This window comes from Ahaetulla prasina, chromosome 3 (genome assembly GCF_028640845.1).
Source record: "Ahaetulla prasina isolate Xishuangbanna chromosome 3, ASM2864084v1, whole genome shotgun sequence".
Taxonomy (NCBI): domain Eukaryota; kingdom Metazoa; phylum Chordata; class Lepidosauria; order Squamata; family Colubridae; genus Ahaetulla; species Ahaetulla prasina.
This window is the reverse complement of record NC_080541.1, coordinates 136,896,716-136,919,122: the sequence shown is the minus strand read 5'-3', so window position 1 is coordinate 136,919,122 and position 22,407 is coordinate 136,896,716. Positions and strand designations below refer to the sequence as shown.

The window sequence follows — 22,407 nt, the reverse complement described above, 5'->3', positions numbered from 1 at the left end:
ATCAGTAGTTACATCTTGATGTGGTTTTTTTTTATTTGTAGTGTTATCAGACATAAGGGTGGAGTTGTGAGCATTCTTCCTGTTGGAGAAGCAAAGACATATGTTAATGGGGAATGCATTTCAGGAGCTACACTTCTACATCATGTAAGTTGATAGACACTGTTGTAAATCTATTTATTTACATGTGGTTTTCAAGTTTTAACTTCATATACTTGTTTAGAATAGACTATCTTTTTACACAGGTAGTCCTCGAATTATACCACAATTGATCCCAAAATTTCCATTGCTAAGTGACAGTTGTTACGACCTCTCTTGAATCACTGCAATTGTTAAGTTAGTTTTTTTTTTAATTTGCATTTATATCCTGCCCTTCTCCAAAGACTCAGGGCAGCTTACACTATGTCAAGCAATAGTCTTCATCCATTTGTATATTATATACAAAGTCAACTTATTGCCCCCAACAATCTGGGTCCTCATTTTACCTACCTTATAAAGGATGGAAGGCTGAGTCAACCTTGGGCCTGGTGGGGCTTGAACCTGCAGTAATTGCAAGCAGCTGCTGTTAATAACAGACTGTCTTACCAGCCTGAGCCACCAGAGGCCCGTGAATCTGGCTTCCCCATTGACTTTGTTTGTCAGAAGGTCGCAAAAGATGATCACATGACCCTGGGACACTGCAACCATCAAAACTATGGTCAATTGCCAAGCATCTGAATTTTAATCACGTAATCATGGGGATGTTGCAATGGTTGTAATTGTGGAAAATGATCATAAGTCACCTTTTTCAGTGCTGTTGTAACTTTGAGTGGTCACTAAATGAACTGTTCTAACTCAAGGACTACCTGTACTCTGCAGAAATTTTCTATAAGATGAACTAAATTCAATACTATCTGGATTTCCTAGGGTGATCGCATCATCCTTGGGGGTGATCATTATTTCCGATTTAATCATCCAGCTGAAGTTCAGAAGATAAAAAGTTTGTCTCGTGGGACTTCATTTCCTGAGGAGGGTCCAAAAGACTTTGAATTTGCAAAAAATGAATTGCTGGCTGCTCAACGAGCTCAGTGAGTAATAGCAGATGTTATGCTTTAAATAGTTCCTGTATTTTCCCTTGCATATGTTGTTAACTTAGCAACAGAGGTTACAATTACTGTTACTTTTGTTAACCGGGACTACCTGTAATTTAGTTTTTTCATTTGGGTTACATATGTAGTCTTTTTCCAAAAAAGCACTGAAATTTAAATTGGAATTAATTATTTCCCAGCTGAACTAATTTAGATCTAAAGTTAAAAATAACTCTAGATGAAAGGATAAGTAGAAATTCAGTATAACATATTTTAGATTAAACATATTTTACATATATACATACGTACATATACATACATATATGTGTACATGTATATATACATGTATATATACATACATACACACACATACATATATACATATACACACACATACACATATATATACAAACATACATACATAATCTGTGTATGTGTATATTTATATATATATTCATTCTCTTTAGAACTTGAAAACAACATGTCCTTCTTGGGAATATTCAAAAATTGTATTAGGATTGATAATTTTTTATTCTTTTGTATGTAGTATTTTTTAGATATAAATTGTAGCATTAATTTCAAAATACTTCTAGGCTTGAATCAGAAATAGAAGAAGCACGTCTTAAAGCTAAGGAAGAAATGATGCAAGGGATCCAGCTTGCCAAAGAAATGGCTCAAGAAGAACTTAGTGCTCAGCAACAAAATTATGAGATCAAAATAAGATCATTAGAAGCACAACTGGTAGGTCATTACTGATGCTTTTATAAAGCAATGTCTTAATCTGACATGCAATAACAAGTGACAAACTTTGAAATGCAAGTAAGCTTATGTTTGTGTGCATTTGCAAATCTACACTCGTTGTACAAGTAAGACAATAAAAATAGAAACTGTAATAGAACTAGGTGATGAGTTTGCAAGCAAACTGCAGTACATTTCCCCCCATAAGCCTCTTTCTTGAAGCTTTGTATCCAGTTGGTATGTAGGCTTAGCAGTCAATTTCATTTCTCATTCAGCCAGCCTTTCATCTCTTCAGAGTCTGATTTTTCATCCTATAGAGTAGGCGTCCCCAATCCCCGGTCCTTGGACTGGCACTGGGCCTGCAGCATGCCAGAAACCAGGTTGTGCAAACAAGCAAAGCGCCATCTGCAGGATGCAGGCAGCATGTGAAACCACACCCCCTCCGGTCCATGGAAAAACCTCTGTCCACAACTGGTCCATGGTGCCCAAAAGGATGGGTGGGCACTGCTATAGAAGGGCACCTTCTTATTTGCAGGGGCTCTTTTCCAGCCCAAGAGGGCTGTGAAGAGTGCAAAATGTACAAGAAACACAAATTCTCCTTCAAAGAAAATCCATGTTTGAAACAGCAGATCACTGAAACCCTTTGCTGAAGATAAGACAATCTGGCCTGCATTTACAGACCGGGAATACATTATCCCGTACCTAATAACACTGCAGATAAAGAGGACCATGTGCACCCACTTCTCTGAATGGATGAAGTCATAAATCATGATACTTTTAGGAGAGAGATGGAACCTCTTCTTTATTCAAAACTTCCTGCTAATTATCTGTGACACCGATGGATTTTAGCCCTGAAGTTAAAAAGTTACATTTATGTTACGGTAATATAGACCCTCTCCACCCAAATGTCTTTATACCCAAACATCATAACAGTTTTTCCCACAGCCAAATAATAAAACCTGTAAAGTGCTAATTATCCATCCCATATTTTCTTGTTTTGTTGTTCCACTGTGTCCAAATGCAAAGGCTTCTATAGGGCAGTGAGATTCTTTGTTCCTGTGATAACAGTTCAGAGGGACCTTTATATTTGGCCTTACTTCTTTGCTAATGACGATAGCACTGTTACACAGTATTAAAGGAAGAGATATAGAAAAAAGGGGGAAAGAGATGCATAACTGAAGTCTTTTTGTCCATTCCATACACATATGGAAAATGATAAAATATTGTTCATTTTGGGCAGTGGCTTTTATGAAATAAAATCTTTATATTGGTACCTATGATTCAGTCTCCTTTATTTTTAGGAAGAGGAATCCCATAGGAAACAATTGCAGGAAATGAACAATCAGATGGCTGCAAACAAAATTGAGGAACTGGAGAAAGCAAAGCGAGGCCTTGAGCTAGAAGTAAACTTCAACAAGAAGCGATTGGAAATAGAGACATTGGCTGCCAGAGAGGTAAACCAACTAACTTTATTTATTAGTACCTTTCTCCAGTCTTCAAGAACATGTGAGTCTCATATGTCCTTGAGTAGATCTCTTCCATGAAATCCATGAAACCTAGCTTATTAGAAATTAACAACATCACTAATGTATTATCCAGTTGTATTAAATTGAGGCTATAGCTCTGCAATTAGATATCTATTAGCAGGAATCAAAATTAATGAATTGTTAGTTATATTTATAAAGCTGCCCAACTAATTGACTCAAAACTCTTTACCATCAGTAAAAGAAACCCCAATGAGATGGGACAATTTGATAAAATGAATGCGATTTAAAAAAGAACAAGATCCAATAATACAATGAAATAAAAGAAAACCTTGGAAAAAAACCATGTCTTCCCCTTAAAGGACAGCAGGATCAGGGAAATATGAATGGGGGGGAGGATACCATTCCTGAGGGCAGGCACCATGACAGAAAACACATTTCCTGGCACTCCTTAATGATGTTCAAGGATGGAACCACTGAACAATTATTTCTTTCTCAAATCAAAGACTCACATCTGTCTGTCAACGGAACTTACATTTAGAATAGGAATAATAACCATAATAAATTTTAAAAAGCAGTAAAATTCTTTAGTGTTAGAAATTTGGGAGAGCTGGTTAAAAGGCTTATCAACACTGATATTCCTCAGTCTCTTGCTGGTTGTCAAGCTCTTTTCAGGGAGAAATGATGGAAACGGGGAACTACAAATAAAAATTATACAACTCTTGGATTCAGAAGGGAAGTGGTGTACAGGAGTATCTAGCACTTTTCTCAATTCTTTAAAGAGCTGGGTTTTTTCCAGGGATAATTTGGTTCCCATAGCATCTGTGGTGCAAGTCCAGGAAAATTCAGATTTGGTGTAAGGAGATGGAGACAGGTGGTACACATGCATGACTATCCTCTCTGAAATACCCTTTTGCCTTCACATCTGAAATGGTGTACCACCAGAGATCTGTTTATTTATCTGAATAACTTGTATGGTTGCCTATCTCACATGCTGTTCCTAGGGAGCTCACAGTAATTAAAAAAACAACAACCATACTCTTCCCACCAAGGTCCTATAACCATCTTTATTGCTAAATTAAGTCCACTCTATCTCAATGCTTTGGAGAAGAATCAAGTCTGCACAGCCTTCTGAAAGGCTTAAAGGATAAGGTGTCATGAATCTCGGCTGAGATGCTATTCCAAAGGGCCAAGGTGGCCATGAAGAAGTTGTGTCTCTGAGGTCTCATTGTGTAACAATATTAGGGAAAAGGCCTTGAGTTCACCGACCCTTTACTGGGACAGGCAGACACCCTCAGCGAGAGGCAGTCCTGCGTATAACCTGGCACTGTGTTTTCAGGGGGTAGTATGGTCAAAATCAAGATTTCAGCCACGACAGTGCAGTTGAGGCTTCATTCAGTTTTTGACTTTTTTGATCATATCCTGCAGACACTCCGGTGTACGCACCATCCTTTTACATATTTATTTTACAAATAACTCAAGGTGGCAAACATATCCAAAATACCTTCCTTCACCTATTTTCCCCACAACAACATTCCTGTGAGATGAGTTGAGCTGAGAGAGTGACTAGCCCAAGGTCAGTCAGCTGGTTTTAATGGGTAAGGCATTATTTGAACTCATGGTCTATTGCTTTCTAGCCTGGTGCCTTAGCGACTAGGCCAAACTGGCCCTTTGTTAGACTGCATCGTCCAGTTTTGAAAACTTCCCATCCTGATTTTGTTTTAGGTTTTAGAAGATCATACAGTTCGTCACGTTAAGATTCTTGAAGCTCTGGAGGCTGAGAAGCAGAAAATTGCTCAAGAAGTGGAAATTCTTCAGCAGAGTCAGGGAAATAGGAATAAAGGTACGGCTATAATATTATGAAATTACCTGTCTGGTAGTTGCCCATAAATAAATATTAATGCATTTTAAATAAATAACAAAATTGTTTTCTGGCAGAGTTCTGGGAAGGGCCCCTTCTGTTTATAACGGGGAAGACAGAATATAATTTTTTGTCACAATGTCTAGGAACTGTGCACTGACTTCAGAATACAAGTAGTCCTTGACTTACAATCATTTGCTTAATGCATGTTCAAAGTTACAACACCACTGGAAAAAGTGACTTATAACCAACCGGTCCTCACACTTATAACTGTTGCAGCATCCACACAATCATATGATCAAAATTTGGATGCTTGGCAACTGTCATGTTTTTATGATAGTTGCAGTAACCAGGGTTACGTGATCATCATTCACGACCTTCCCAGCCAGTTTCCGGCAAACACAATGGGGGAAATTGATTTGCTTAATAGGTAATGATTTGTTTAACATCCACAGCAAAAAAAGGTTATAAAATTATCTGTATGTCACTTAAAAACTGTTTTGCTTAACTAGTGAAATTTTGGTCTGTTGTGGTTTTAAATTGAGATTACAGGTAGTCCTCGATTTGTGACCACAATTGAGCCCAAAATTTCTGTTGCTAAATGAGACCTTTGTTAAGTCAGTAAAGCTTATTACTATAATGGGATTCGGTTTTAATTGCAAACCTATAATAATACAATTGGCATACTAGGGTATGTTTCTTTCTAAGAAACTATTTTGATGAGCTCAGAGGGAGTACTGGAGGAATTTCTCTGAGGATAGTAGGACTCTCTGAAAATGTGATATCCAGAATCTCCCCAAATTGTATGTGCTACAGCAGGACAGATTTAAAAGAAGAAATGATAGAATTGTCCCTGTGTATGGAAGGGACGCGGTGGCTCAGAGGCTAGGACGTTGAGCTTGTCGATCGAATCCCTAGTGCTGCCGTGTAACGGGGTGAGCTCCTGTTACTTGTCCCAGCTTCTGCCAACCTAGCAGTTTTGAAAGCACCTAAAAATGCAAGTAGAAAAAATAGGGACCACCTTTGGTGGGAAGGTAACAGCGTTCCGTGCGCCTTTGGCATAGAGTCATGCCGGCCACATGACCACGGAGACGTCTTCGGACAGTGCTGGCTCTTCGGCTTTGAAACGGAGATGAGCACCGCCCCCTAGAATCAGGAACAACTAGCATGTATGTGCGAGGGGAACCTTTACCTTTACCTTTTATGGAAGGAAAATTGAGTGCTTATAAATATAGAAACGTATCTGGATCTTTACATTTATTTATATCCAGAGAGACATAAAACCTGGAAAAAATTAAAGTTAACAAATTAGACATATATAATGGTACTCTTATAAATAAGAAATTTCCACTTTGATTTCCAGAGTTGCTAAACCTTTTCAAAAAAACATTTTGCAGAGCCAAACTGGGATTCTTTGAAACTTTCTATGATGCTCAGAGAGGCCAACACAATCAGCAGTAAACTTGACAAGCACACTGTTTTTTGTAGGTATGTTCTTGACTAAAATATTAGAAATTTTCCTTGCATACCTGTTTGATTACTGTAATCTGATGACTGCCTTTAAACAATCAAATTAAAGCCATATTTCAGAGTTAACATTTGTAGTCCAAATAGTTTCTAAAAATGACTCCAAAAAGTCTTTGGCTATGTTTAAAATGCTTCATTCTGAAATTAAGCACCTAGATAATTTGTTATCTTCTCAATCTATAACATACAATTCCTTCCCGCCCCCACCAACTGTTAATTATAAAAGGGATGCTGTATCTGGTGGTGATTGTCACTTTATGTTCTGGGAGTAAGTTTGTTATGTTCTTTTATCAGACATGATGTAATGGCTCAAGAAAATGGCCTTCAAGTGCAGGTCCGTAACATCAGGCTGGGTGTTGCAACATACTGGAGCCTTGAGAAATTTGAAGACAAATTGGCTGCAATGAAAGATGCGTATGAGGTTTGTTTAAGCAAAAGCCTGAAATGCTTCCTATTGCTTTTATGAAAGTGCTAAGGCACTTTCAGAATTTGCCTATATGAGTATCATCTCATTGCTTGCCTCTGTAGAAGAAAAATAAGAGCTTGCTTTGGCACCCAGAAGAAATATTTTAATATAGATAGCCATTAGTTATCTTTGAAATGAGTCTGAAAGTACAAGTAGTCCTTGACTTATAACTGCAATGGTCGTAAGACAGCTCGTGAGCTGAATGCATCATGTGCTGACCACGCCCACACATACCATATTTTTTGGAGTATAAGATACACCTTTTTCCTCCAAAAAAGAGGGTGAAAATCTGGGTGCGTCTTATACTCCGAATGTAGCCCCACCCAGCTTCTCAAATGGAGGTTTCAGAGGCTGAAAGAAACTTCAGAAAAGAAGCCCGCAAACAGAGCTTCAGAAAAGAAGCTCCCAAACAGAGCTTCAGAGGTTTTTTTCCCTGAAGTTCTGTTTTGGAGGCTTTCAGAAGCAGAAAAAAAAAGCAAGGCACAGAGCTCACAACCAAGGAACCTGTTGCTAAAATTCACCTCTGAGAACAGCTGATTGGGGGGGGGGAATCCACCTGCAAATCAGCTTTTTTCTTATTTTCCTCCCCCAAAACTTATACTTTGGTGCATCTTATACTCTGAAAAATACGGTAGTTTAGCTAAGGGGAAAAAAGTCCCAATATGTCATGTGATGCCGCCATGAGTTTGATACCCTATCATATAATCAACCTGATTTTACAACATTTTTTGTGGCAGGTGGTTTTGCCGGAAACTGTTAGTTTTTGGCAAAAATGTAAAATGAAATCATGTGACCACAGGTGACATTGCAAATGTCCTTAAATGTGGGCTGGTTGCCAAGCACCCCAAATACAGACATATGACCCATGGGGGAGGGCAGCCATCAAAACTTTAGAACTAGGTTGTAAATATCTCTGGAAAGGTCTGATGTAACTCCAAACAAGGACTATCTGTAGTTTATGAATGTGTGGAAAGAAAAATTTACTTTGGTGAAACAGCATATCAGAAAGAACATAAGAAAGAAAGAAAGCAGGGTACTGGACAATGATAGGAGTGAGCAAGGAAGATTAGGAAGATGAAAAGCAAGCAGCATTGACCAAAAGCAGGATGGAGAATTTAGAAAATAAGATTCAGTGAGTAATGGATACTCTTGTCCTGGGAATCCAGACAGAAAATTTTAATTGATGGTAAAAGAGTTCCTATCCTGAAATATGTGAAACAACACACTTTTCTCCTTTGTTGTTTGGTAATGGTTGGGTTAAACATTTTATAAACCCTACATAAGGATTTTGTTTTGGATATAAAGATTACTATTATATATTTTCCAGCAGTGACATTTTTCAGAGAATCCCACAATATAGATCAGTGATTAGCTACTTAAAACCTTTTTATAAATGTTGCATTTATGCTGAAAGTTTAATAAAATGAATATATTGTTGCATAAAATAGATATTCTATTGGCTGCAGTGATGCTCAGTTGACATCACTTCATTTTATATGTGACATAGAAGTAGTAGTGAGGGATTGGGGAATGACCTTTTGTTACTTTTTCAAAGGAAAAAAAAAGCACTTGAATCTCATCCAGAAAGTTGTATTTTTCTATGGAGAAACAAATCGGACATACCCACATGGCTTTTCATAATACAGTGTACCTCTCCTGCGCAGACTGCACTGGTTGCCTGTGGCCTTCCGGGTGCGCTTCAAGGTCTTGGTAACCACCTTTAAAGCGCTCCATGGCATAGGGCCGGGCTATTTACGGGACCGCCTGCTGCGACCGAATACCTCTCACCGACCCGTGCGCTCTCACAGAGAGGGACTCCTCAGGGTGCCGTCAGCTAGGCAGTGCCATCTGGCGACACCCAGGGGAAGGGCCTTCTCTGTGGGGGCTCCCACCCTCTGGAACGAACTCCCCCCAGGACTTCGTCAACTTCCGGACCTCCGAACCTTCCGTCGCGAGCTTAAAACATATCTATTCATCTGTGCAGGACTGGATTAGATTTTAAATTTTATATTGGTTTTAATGGGTTTTATTATTTATATTGTTTTTAAAAAATTGGGCCATGTAGAATAAGTTTTTTAACTGTTATTTTACTCTGTATTTATATGTACCTTTTATTTGCCTGTGAACCGCCCTGAGTCCCTAGGGAGATAGGGCGGTATACAAATATGATAAATAAATAAATAAATAAATTCTCTTCTTTTTAATTTTACTAGTTATTAGATTTGTTTGTTCCACTGACTTCAAGAAGGCTCATTAAGTTTCAAAGAAAGAAATGTGTCTATATTCCTATAAATCACCTGAAGTACTGATCAAACTCATTTAAGGAAAAAAAAATTCACATTTTATGAGTGCCAGTATGGGCTTGCATTCATCATTAACTGAAGTACTTATATTCAGTAATAGATGATAACGTTGAAAAATCAGTCACTTATAAGGTTCCTGATATAAATGTATTTTTCGGGCTATAAAATGCACCTAGATTTACAGGAGGAAAAGAAGGGGGGGGAAGTTTTTGATCTCCACGCGTCGTGTTATTGCCCTCCATGCGTCTGCCCCCCTGAAGCACTCTGTACGCCAAAACGGATGTGTTTAAAACATACCCGTTTTTGGCCTGTAGAGTGCTTTTGGGGCCCGCGGAGGGTGAAAAAGTGACGCACGGAGGGTTGGGAGCCCAAAAACAGGCCCATTTTTGGCAAAAATGGGATGTGTGGAGCACTGCAGAGTGCTTCTGGGGGCCAGGGAGAGCGAAAACATGACATGCAGAGGGTTCAGGGGGCCAAAAATTGGTCCATATTCGGTCTACAAGACGCACCAACATTTTCACCCACTTTTAGGGGGAGGAAATTGCATCTTATATTCCGAAAAATATGGTATATTGTGGAGGGCAGCCCTAGATTTAGAGATATGTGAGAAAAGTTCTTCCATGGGTTTTAATCTTTGTGAAAAGAGTAATGAATTTTGAGTATGAGTTTTAAAATAGTAGGTTGATCTGCATTTTAATATGTGATCATATCAATACACGTTGAATGTTGCCTTTAGTCTTAAACTCTGAAAATGACCTTCAGGAAAACAAATTCCTTTATTTTCCAGATGAACAGCACTGAGAGAACTGATGAGATTTTTTATGATCCTACTGATGAGTGGGAACCTGATTTTTCAAACGCATCCAGCCGTTCCAATTCTACAAGGAGGTAACTAGAAGAGTGTCAAATTATGTCTCAAGATCATAAAATTGTATTTCTCAAAATAAGAGGAAATTGATGTAAATATTGTTGCTGAGATGCTTAATTTTTTTTATGATGTTCCTAAAGGGGTTCTGTAGTCATTGATCATTACATTTGGTAAATTATGTTTCTAGTTATTATAGAAAGGATAAACTCATACAATGCAAGGCTGAAGATTCCCAAAACCCTTTTGTGACTTTACACTGTAGCCTTAGCTTGGAGAAACAACTTGTTACTTTTATCGCCACTACCTATTTTATTGGGTGTGCCAGTCCCTAACGCTAGAATGTGTGTGAGAAAACACTCACAATGCTGTCTTTCTGGCAATCAAATAGAAAAATTTAAAAATGGAAGAAATTTCAAGAATGCTACCTCCCGACCAAGTTATAAGTAGAAGTAGAAGCATGTGACTAGAGGTTTCAACCAGTGGTGGGTTTCAAATTTTTTTACTACTGGTTCTGTGAGTATGGCTTTATGGGTGTGGCATGGCTTTGTGGGTGAGGCTTGGTGGGCATGACAAGGGAAGGATACAGTAAAATCTCCATTCCCTCCCCAATCCAGGGGAAGGATACTGCAAAATCCGCATTTCCTCTGGATCAGCTGGGACTTGGGAGGTAGAGAATAGATGGAGGTGGGACCAGTCAGAATTTTTACTAACGGTTCTCTGAACTAGTCAAAATTTCCACTAATGGTTCTCCAGAACTGGTTAGAACCTGCTGAAACCCACCTCTGGTTTCAACCCTTGGAAGAGAAATCTCATTGGCAGTAAACAAAATCAAACTTTATTCTGTAAAGAAATAAAAAAAGTCAATTTTTAAACTTTAAATATTAAAATGCAGACAGTCCATCTTTTAAGAATATAGTCATGGATTTCTTCAGATTATGAGAACAATAAAAGCTTGATTTAAAATTCATCAAAGAATATCTTATCCTGCCAAAAGTTGCTGATCTATTCAAGAATCTAGAGAAAAGTAAAAGTAAGGAAAGTTTCAAATGTATTAATATAGGTAAGAAAAAAATCTTTTTTAGAAAATGTTAATACCCAGCCTGAAGAACAGAAAGGCTGGGAATCCATTCAAAAACCAGCCTCATACAGAGAAATTGAATTTAAAACAGGAGAAAGCACATTGTATCCATAAACACAGAAAAAAAAAGTTAAATGTTTACATCAGCTTCTTGGGAAATAACCTCACCTAAACATCTGTTCCTCAGATGCAGTTTTCCTGGACTTAGTTCTCTTCTTTAGAATCCTGAAGATTCCCGGAGTTTTTGGGAAGACAATAAAACTCCCTTTTCCAACCTCAGTTCCCAGTTTTTTCCTTTATTTATTTATTTATTTGATTTTTATACCGCCCTTCTCCCGAAGGACTCAGGGCGGTGTACAGGCAAGATAAAACAATACAATATACAGATTAAAATACCATTTAAAAAACTTATTTAAATTAGCCTAACATTAAAAAATTTCCATACTAAAAACCCCGTTTAAAAATTGATAAAAGATAAAATTCAAGACAGCCCCGCGCAAATAAAAAGATGCGTCTTCAGTTCGCGACGGAATGTCCGAAGGTCAGGTATTTGGCGTAAACCCGGGGGAAGTTCGTTCCAGAGTGTGGGAGCCCCCACAGAGGAGGACCTTCCCCTGGGGGCCGCCAGCCGACATTGCTTGGCGGACGGCACCCTGAGAAGTCCCTCTGTGAGAGCGTACGGGTCGGTGGGAGGCATGTGGTAACAGCAGGCGGTCCCGTAAGTACCCAGGCCCTAAGCCATGGAGCGCTTTAAAGGTCATAACCAACACCTTAAAGCGCACTCGAAAGGCCACAGGCAGCCAGTGCAGTCTGCGCAGGAGCGGTGTTATATGGGAGCTACGCGGAGCTCCCTCTATCACCCGCGCAGCTGCATTCTGGATTAACTGAAGCCTCCGAGTGCACTTCAAGGGGAGCCCCATGTAGAGAGCAATAATCTTCTTTTCTGTTTCTGCTTTTGTTTAAAAGGAATCCCAATTTTCCTCTTCCCAGCATGGAAAGAGGCCTTAAAGAAACTACTTCTGTATGAGACCTAAAGCCATCATCCTTGGGAATGAAAATAGACTGGCATAAAACTGATACTCTGGGAATGCAGACTGGCAAAGAATACTGTCATTCTTAGAAGTGTTACTGAAACGAAATATGATCTCTTTTACTTGGTTTGTGCAATTTTAGGAGAAGCAGAAGTTTGAGAAAGAGCAAGAGAATCTCTGAGTGTTTGTCTGGGATAAAGGTGAAACTGCACAATTCATGTGTAACAGGTATGTATATTGTAATGCTCTGCCCTTCAAAAGTTGTCTTTAATCATTGTTTTTATTTTATTGGCCTTCTATTAAAGTCCTTGAAGTTTTATAAAAGTTTTATGTTTTCTTTGATATATTTTTCCCTCTTTCAAGTGATTTTTTTATTTGCAGAGGGAAGTCTTGACTAAAAATAAGGGAAGTCATACTGGTTATCATGATGCTCATGTCTTCTTTTATTCTAGGCGCAACTGATACATTGGCCAATCTGATCTCAGATCCTCGCGAATCATTTGTACCAGGCATTTGTAAGGAACTGCTAAGTTCAACTTTGAATGTGCTGGGACAGGTTCACGAAGAAGAAAGCATGGCACAAATTCTTTTAAAAACTTTGATTACAATATATACTCAAGTCACTGCTATGACAAAAGCTTATGAACAAGCTGAAGAAAATCCAGAGAACTGTAAGCTCTATTTATTAAACACAAATCAAATTGGTTTAATTGAAACAGAAGGAGCTATTAAGTTTCCCCCAATTCTTGATTTGCATTCTAATTGAGGATTCTATCTCTGTGTTTAGTTTTCACTGTTGATCAAGCTGCCCAGTCCTGCAGCATAGGAATTACATCTTCTTTCCAACAATTAGTTGTTCTGACTAACCAGTGGCTGAAGAATTTCCGAAAAAACAATGAATTTGTGAAAGTTTTCGATGAACTAAGGGAAGATGTAAAACATTTGGGTGGATATCTGCAATTGCTCTTTCAGGTAAGGGATCTTGCAAATATCAGTACTATAAATACTGTTTAAATCAATTTATACACATCACCAGTTTAAATTGAGTCTATGCTATTTTAACCATGTGAATGGGAATGAATGAGGAAAGTTCAAACAGCAAACACTTCCTCATGCTATAAGTTTATCTTCCAGGGTGGCTGTGCAGACCTGTCATCAGTAGTAGCAGAGGCAGAGAAGAAAATAATGCAAATATTGAAACACCTTGCTAAAGACATAGGACATTTGGCAGCAGTGACAGGCTCAGAACTAAGTTTTACAGATGGAAACAGAGGTGATGAAAGAAATGCAAAGGTAAAGTAAGGGTGTGTGTATTTATGTGTACTGCATGAGTGTGTGTACATGTGTATATAGGTAGTTCTTGATTTACGATCAGTCACTTAGCAACAGTTTGAAGTTGCAATGGACCTCCCCAGGGCTACTTATGATCCTGATTCTGATAGCCGCCTCCCCCACCCATCACATTTTGGGCACTCAACAATTAGACTGCATTTGTGGTCATTTGCAGCCTCCCATAATAACATGGCCATCGTTTACAACGTATTTTTTTTTGCTGGAAATCAGCTCTATAGTTTGATTTCCCAGTAAAAACTGCTCATTGCGAAAAATGGATTTGTGAACAACTGCGAGTTTTCTTAATGAGCACAAAAATAAGTTTGTAAAATCTCCCGTAGTGATCCACCCAGCACTACCTGGGTGGTTTATGCCAGCATATTGCCCCTAACAATCTGGGTCTTCATTTTACCAATCTTGGAAGGATGGGAGGATGATGGGAGGGCCTCTGTGGCTCAGACTGGTAAGACAGTCTGTTATTAACAGCAGCTGCCTGCAATTACTGCAGGTTCAAGCCCCACCAGGCCCAAGGTTGACTCAGCCTTCCATCCTTTATAAGGTAGGTAAAATGAGGACCCAGATTGTTGGGGGCAATAAGTTGACTTTGTATATAATATACAAATGGATGAAGACTATTGCTTGACATAGTGTAAGCCGCCCTGAGTCTTCGGAGAAGGGTGGGGTATAAATGCAAATAATAATAATAATAATAATAATAATAATAATAATAATAATGATGATGATGATGATGATGATGATGATGATGATGATGATGATGATGATGATGATGATTCAACCTTGAGCCCCATCAGGATCGAACTTCAGGCTGTGGATAGAATTTGCCTGCAATACTGCATTCTAATACTGTGCTTTATGACTGGTATAACTTAACAACCATAATTCCAGGCTCATTTACAGTCGTAAGTTGAGGACTACCTATAAAAAAATGAACAAATGGTGACTTGGTGCCAAGATAGCTGCAGACTTTCCATCTTCTGCCAGAATTGACTTACTAAATAAATGTACATATCGCAGGAAAACCTTTGTAGGACCTTTATTTCCATTAAGTTTGGGCTGGGGCTGGGGATTTTTTTGTCTTGATTTGCTCAATATTGATAGTTCCGGAAGCTAGTTGAGACAGAACTTTTCTTAAAGGTTTATTTAGTTTAACGTGATATTATATACAGCTAGATTGTTGTACGTTGTTTTAGAAAGGATGCTGATTTTGGTTTTTTCCCCTAATTACCACTTTTTATTTACCTCAGATGTTTTATTTTCCCCTGCATGTTCCATGATGTTGGACTATGTTACTTATCTTTTTTATTGTGGCATAGAAATGTAATAAATAATTTTTTAAAAAGATGGTTCTGTCAAATAGCCATGGGGTTGTTTCTATAAATAAGCATTGAATTATTAACCACTGTAAGCATTTGTAACTATTAGAAAACTATAATTGAGTTTTTACTTTGTATTTTTATTCTGTCTTTCTGTTTGTGTCAGAAACAGCTGATGCCAGATATCTGTGATGGAATAGACTTGGGACTGAGACACCTTTTAGATTATATACAAAAATCGTGCAGGATAATGCAGAAGGAATTCTCCAAATGGTACCCACAGAATGAGGTGATGTAGAAATAAAAATATTCTTAAAGTATTTTTTTAAAGTCTTCACAAATTTAATAATATTTTGACAAGCTTCACCTTGATTTTATTGAGAATTTCTAGAATATGTTGGCAGCTCTCATATACATAACTGTACCTCCATAAGTAATTCTTGATAGGATTATAAATATGATTATTATTTGCCTTATGCCATCTATTACGCGATATGAAAATATACCGGTATAACCATTTGTACATGGGAGAGGAAAGCTATTTTTCAAGGTAAATAGATTTTTGGGAATGAAGGTCAATTTGGTCTTATGTGCTGAAGACCCAATCAATATGGCGACCAAAGAGTAATCCACATCTTTAACAACTTAGTTTTAATATCTGCACTATGCTTCTCATGGGGATGCCTTTAAAAGCTGCACTTTAGAAGCTGTACTTGGTTTAAAGTGCAGCAGCTACTTTGGCCAATGAGAAAGACTACTGAGAAAATGCCCTAAAATTACTTTTGCCAATAGTAAAACACTTTTGAAGGGTTATCAAGATTCAGCCTTAAGAAATTTAAGAAATATCTTATGCATTTTGATTTGAAAATTACCTTTAAGGTACTGTATATTTTTATTTCCATTAATAAAGTCACTGCTCTTAACACAACTTTATAAGGCAAGAAATATTGAAAGAATAATCTTCAGATATAATATGGTGTTAAGTATTTTTTACTGAAACTGCAAAACATTCAGCAGTTTCAAACAGAAACTGACAAAAAGTAAATCTTAATTCTCTTAGTGGAACAAATAATATAAATTATGCTTAATTTAAAAAAGTATTCATGAAGGAAAATTTTAAATGGTACTTAGTTGTAGTTATTGATAAATTTAGGTTTCAGAGAAACTATTTTAATCAGTATCCTATTAATTTGTGTTTTTATGAATTATTGAATTTATATGCACTATTCATACACACTAAGCTGTGTATGATCCTTTTCTCTGGTAGAATTGTAAATGGTTTTTTTTCTTCTCAGTCATCAATATATTTGTGAGTGATGTTTCCGTGCACAATCTTTAGTGTATGTAGCCTCTCCTTATGAACACTTCATAGGTTACAGATTGATTTATTTTATTTATGTATAAATCTACTTCTGTAATCTGCTCCCTCCCCTTTTGCAGTTCCTCTAGGTCAGGGGTGTCAAACTCAAGGCCCAGGGCCCAGATCAGGCCCTCAGGGTGGTTACATGTGGCCCATAGGGCCACCCTGGAAATAGCGAAAGACTGGCCCATGATGCTTCTGCCAGCGAAAACGGAGCTTGGGAGGGCTGCATGCGCTCCAGCGTTCCGAAAATGGAGCACTGGAGCCTGTTTCTGTTGGTAGAGCACTTGGGCCACCACAGGCACCCCCATACGAGTGATGTCAAGCTGGCCATGCCCCCTGGCCACGCCCACCCACCCCAAGGTCAAACACAACCCTGATGTGGCCCTCAATGAAATCGATTTTGACAACCCTTCTCTAAAAGGATTGCAAATTCTGGGGCTGGGTTGTACATACTTGCAAAATGATTTGGAAGAACTGCCTTGAACCTTACACAAGCCCAATACCTCTCTGACATGTGTTAAAGCAGCTGAAAACAGATGCAGCTGTTTTAAAACTCACATTAAAGAAGGGCTGCTTTAATTGCTCAAATCCTTAATATTTTCTTTTCAGGTTCAGAATCAAATAAAGTACAAAGCAACTGAATTGGCTAAACACCTTGAAGAGATTGTGTCTGAGTGTAAAAAAGTAAGTAAAAACTCTGCAGGTCCTTGACTTACAACTGTTCATTTAGTGACCGTTCAAAGTTACAATGGCACTCACAAAAGTGACTTATGACCATTTTTTACATTTACGATGTTTGCAGCATCCTCATGGTCATGTGATCAAAATCCAGACCTTTAGATTTATTTATGATGGTTGCAGTGTCCCAGAGTTATGTGATCACCTTTTGCAACCTTATGACAAGCAAAGTCAATGGGGAAGCCGTATTCACTTGACCAGGTTACTAACTTAACAACTGCAGTGATTCACTTAACAACTGTGACAAGAAAGGTCATAAAATGAGGAAAAATTCACTTAACAAATGTTTCATTTAGCAGCAAAAATTTTAGGCTCAGTTGTAAGTTGAGGACTACCTGTATTACATTTTTCATCGCAATTTAAAATGAAATTTTCTTCCCACTACAGTTGGAATATAATTTTTCACAATATTATTGACACATACATCATGATATATTCATTTTTTTCCCCTTTATGCCATGGGTATCAAACTCGCTGCGTCAGGTTGCCGTTAGGTGACGTATCGTAATTTTTTTTCCTTCGCGGAGCTGGGTTGGGCGTGGCTTGCGTGTGACGCATCCGCTTTGTGGGCTGCCAGTTTGACACCCCTGTTTTATACTTTTTAAGTATAAATCAAATGACCACAGAAGTTCTATTTAGTGCATTATACTACCTTTATATTTACTGGCTCAGTAAAATGTACCGTATTTTTCGGAATATAAGATGCGCTTTTCTCAAATACTAACATATTTTTTTTCAAAAGTGTTTTTTTAATCTTCTTGAAAAAATTTTATTCATACTGACAGAATGAAGTAGTAAGTCTATTAACAGAAGAAGAATATGTTGACCAAGAATTAAAGAAGGCACACGATAAAGCTACTGAATTCTTGGAATTACAACATTGCTTAGATCAAGTTCACCAGATGATTATTCATTTATTAGAAGGTATTTACTTTTATTATCTGGCAAAACCGTTTTGAAAATTATGGCCACAAAATTGCAAGAACTGATACAAGGATTTTTTATTTTGTTGTGATGGAAACTGGTGATTATAATCATTATGATTGGCAGCATAGTCAGCCAGATGTTTAGATTGGATTTGGCATTTTTATCTATTGCACTGATGGCTAACCTTTTTGCCATCGAGTGCCAAAAGTGGGAGTGTGTGGGGGCGTCGTATGCATGTGTGCCCGCACCCATAACTCAATGCCTCCTGTGCCACACACCCCCCGCACATGTATATGCGACTCCCCTGCGCTTCCCCCGCTTTTGGGAGGCGATGGCATGGTGGGCCCGGATGGCACGTTTTTCCCCCTCCCCAGGCTCCAGAGGCTTTCTAGGAGCCTGGGGAGGGCGAAAATGGCCTCTCCCCCCCACCCAAGAGGCTCTCCGGAGACCAGAAATAGCCCATTTCCTGACTTCCGGTCGGACTGGAAGGCCCGTTTTTCTCCCTGCTCCAGAGGCTTTCTAGGAGCCTGGGGAGGGCGAAAATGGCCTTTCCCCCCCGCCCAAGAGGCTCTCCGGAGACCAGAAACAGCCCATTTCCTGACTTCCGGTCGCACTGGAAGGCCTGTTTTTCTCCCTGCTCCAGAGGCTTTCTAGGAGCCTGGGGAGGGCAAAAATGGCCTTCCCCACCCCACCTCTGGAGGCTGGAAACAGACCGTTTCCTGACTTCCGGTGGGCCAGGAAGGCCCAAAAATCAGCTGGCCAGCGCTGAGCTAGGGCAACGCTCATGTGCCCACAGATATGACTCACCATCACGGATCTATTGTGTCCTCATCTTTTTTTCCTTAATGTTGTCTCATAATATTATTTCAACCAATGTTTCCAAATTAGGTATGTTTTCACATTTCAGGATCTCATGTATCAAATAATTTTGGATAGCTATAACTTGTTCCTAACTCTATGACCACCAACATGTATTAATCATTACGATTAATTTGCAACGAGTCTGTTTCCACAGTTACTATAGCCTATTTCTAGCTGATTTACTCTTTTATTCTTGAGTTTGTTTGCTGATATATACACAAGCAGCTCCTATTAATTTTCCTTCCAGAAATGTAGCTGCTTCATAAAAACCTTGTGCCCTTCTTAAAAATGAACTTTACCAAAATAGATGTCTATCGAACAGCTTCTACATATTATTATTTACTGGAATGTTTTTTTAAAAAAAATAACTATGGTTGATGTTTGAGGAAGCCTTAAACAGATTTCCAAATATTGGAACAAATTACAGCCCTGACAAATAGTCATTTCTATAGTTATGTACATTTGTATATCATTTCTATAAAATAATCTAAGTCAGAAGAATATAAATTGTTTTTTTTTATATTTTCAAATAATGCATAAGTGACTCAGCTCCTTAATTTTCAATTGTTTTAGACTTGATTTACTTTTTTTCTTCCTTGCAGGTGCCTATAGAAACAAAAGTCCATTCAGAGTTCTTATTAAAAAGATCTGCACCCTAACTGGGAATTTTACAGCTCTCTATCCATCACCTACTTTGCCTGTTAGCTCAACAGACTGTCCTCTTCATGAAATCCCATCAGTGGTGAACCAGAATGAGTTGAAATCTGTAGCACAGTCACTCATTATAAGTTTTGAACTTGAAGAGAGGCAAAATTCATTCCACCTTCAGGATGGTGGCATGCCGAATGCTAAATCTCAAAGAAAACAATTTGTAAGAGGTGCCCCTGCAAACTCTGAGAAGCAAAAAACAGTTCCAAAAAGGGAGTATAAACTTTGGTGTACCCCTGAAAACCTAGGGGAAAGTTTACATTGGGTATAAATCACACACTTACCTTGGGATTGTATATGAATTGATTGTGGATAAATTATTGCTTTAGATTAGGAATTGTTCAGAAAGCTATATTTATATACTGTAAAGGTTCTATATCTTGATATAATAGCGTCACAAATGAATATCTCAGGAGAACTGAAATTCAGTTCACAATTGGCTCACATTGCTTTTCCGCGATGTGGAAAAGCAAATACATGTGTGTCTCCTTATAAGGCATGCAAAATATTGTATGAACCAATGGCTTTGTGCGGATTTGATTTAATTTTCTCACTAAAGAAACAGAGGAAAACGCCATGGAAAAAGGTTCTTGGTCCACAACCTGGTCTTGTTTTCATTGCAGATGAAATTTAGATAGAAAAATCCACTGTTCAAAATTCAATTCATTCTGCAGGAACACAGTAAGTTTATTTTAAACCTCTGAGCTCGTATCAAAGAAGACATATTACTTCATTCAGCACTGGTCTTATATTTATGAATGTTAATGAGGTAGAGTTATTTTATTTACTGCTTATAACTAGGGCAACTATATTCAGGGGACCTACTTTTTCCCTTTCTCCAGAAAATGAGGGCATTGTTATTTAGATTAATGTTGTGCCATTTGGTATTAATAAGAGGAATATGCAATCTATTTTGCAGTTAAGTCTTTCCTTGATTGCATATTGAGCCTAGTATACAGCAAATTTATTTGTGAGCAAGAGTGAAATGCACATAAGTTTTACCATTTAGTAGTAATGTCTTAACCCCAATAAAAAGCTAAACTGGAGTTTGGCTTAATAGTTTGTTGAAAATTGCTTTAAAAAGAAAGCTGAAAAGATTCTTGTCCCAACACAAAGAAGTAAACATTTTTGCTTTCATGCTGGGGAAAGAAATTCAGATTTGATTGATATAATTATATTCATAATCATGTCCTACCTGTGTTTTCCACAAACATTTGTACTTATACTGTATGTATGTAAAACATCTGTAACATTAAAGTTAAATTATAAAGATTTTGCATGTCAGAATTTATAGGAATAAAAAAAATGTTTTTTTTAATGTAACTATCTTTGTACATATTTAAAATGCTGTGCAAAAGTCATATTAAACTACTGTATTGAAATATATGCCTTGGTTTTTATTCGTTCATTTATATTTTAGAATTTTTACTTTGTATGGATTGATTTTATCTGTAATTTTTGTAATAGCAGTTCATATATTTATTATTAGGCAGACTGGTATTATGCTTCTGGCTGGGATTTATCCTGGTAGTCCTCGACTTACAATCACAATTGACCCCAAAATTTCTATTGCGAAGCAAGATAGTTATTAAGTGAGTTTTATCCCCTTTTACAACCTTTCTTGCCACAGTTGTTAAATGAATCACTGGAGTTGGTGTCTTAACTACTATATCAAACTGGCTTTATGAAAACATTATTGTTATGTTATGAATTTGGGCTAGTTTAATCGAAATGTCTGTCTCATGATTAGTCTTGATTCCATCACTTCTAAATGGGTCAACATTAATTCCAGATAGCTAGCTATGTGCATTTTATATGGCTAGTAACTCAAAATCTTTTGATTTAAAATTCCTCTGTAGGCAATGCTCAATTTCCCGCCCCCCCCCCCCCCCAGTTTCAGCTGTTTTGGAAGTCTTAATGCTATAGCACTGTTGAATTGAAAGTGTAAAGTAGAGAATTCATATGAATTAAATCGTCTATAAATATGTTTTTTTATTATTAAAGTAACCCACATTTACGAATTAGAGCATGTTAGGTTCAAATACTAAACCTTTGTATAATGTTCCACTTCAACTTTCTTTTTAGAGTAATAATGCCACCCAGAGGTAAAATGAAGAATTACATCTATTTTCCATAGGTATTTGCAGAAATTTGATCAAATTTGATTACTTTTGTCTATAATGCAATACCCTATTTGGAAGATGCTAATCAGACCCACAAAATTGTTCTAAGTAATTATTTTAAAATTTCATGTAAACTGAAAAGAACTGAGGTCTCTAATTATGCATGCTCAATGGATTTATATCCTTAAAAATGTTAAAATTAATTGAGGATAATGTTGATTAATTAAAAATGTATTTTAAGTATAGTGGATTCCCCAAAAATGTATTTGAAAGGATGAACATCAGATTTTCTTTGTAAGAGATGTAGGCCCATATAAATGGTCATGTGATCATCTGGTATTTTTTTGGAATAGTATTTTAATCTTTAATCAGGAGAATCTTTAAAGGTTAAACATATTAATGTGATGTTGAGTTATATACCACAACTTTGGAATAGGCTTTAGAAAGAATTATTATTATTTTAAAAAAAAAATTTTTAACAAAAAAGAACAAACAAAAAACAACAATACATAACATGTATCACATTAGTACACCAGTGACTCTTGTTAAGTCTAATATATGAAGCCCTCTGGTTTTCTTTCCTTTGGTTTTTATTACTATT

At 37.5% G+C, this 22,407-nt stretch overlaps 1 protein-coding gene across 1 annotated transcript in view; it reads left to right on the top strand.

Moving 5' to 3' along the window:
• The window catches only part of KIF14 (kinesin family member 14), a 45,740-nt gene extending 24,719 nt beyond the window's left edge, over positions 1-21,021 (top strand). Inside the window, exons 16-31 of the mRNA XM_058178543.1 lie at positions 42-144; positions 904-1,064; positions 1,658-1,805; positions 3,104-3,256; positions 5,012-5,129; positions 6,545-6,635; positions 6,969-7,095; positions 10,231-10,331; positions 12,563-12,648; positions 12,873-13,091; positions 13,208-13,392; positions 13,555-13,713; positions 15,253-15,375; positions 17,059-17,133; positions 17,973-18,111; positions 19,578-21,021. Of these exons, the coding sequence (XP_058034526.1) occupies positions 42-144; positions 904-1,064; positions 1,658-1,805; positions 3,104-3,256; positions 5,012-5,129; positions 6,545-6,635; positions 6,969-7,095; positions 10,231-10,331; positions 12,563-12,648; positions 12,873-13,091; positions 13,208-13,392; positions 13,555-13,713; positions 15,253-15,375; positions 17,059-17,133; positions 17,973-18,111; positions 19,578-19,954 (2,365 nt within the window). The 3' untranslated portion in view covers positions 19,955-21,021. The remainder of the gene's footprint in view (positions 1-41; positions 145-903; positions 1,065-1,657; positions 1,806-3,103; positions 3,257-5,011; positions 5,130-6,544; positions 6,636-6,968; positions 7,096-10,230; positions 10,332-12,562; positions 12,649-12,872; positions 13,092-13,207; positions 13,393-13,554; positions 13,714-15,252; positions 15,376-17,058; positions 17,134-17,972; positions 18,112-19,577) is intronic.
• Positions 21,022-22,407: the final 1,386 nt, after the last annotated feature.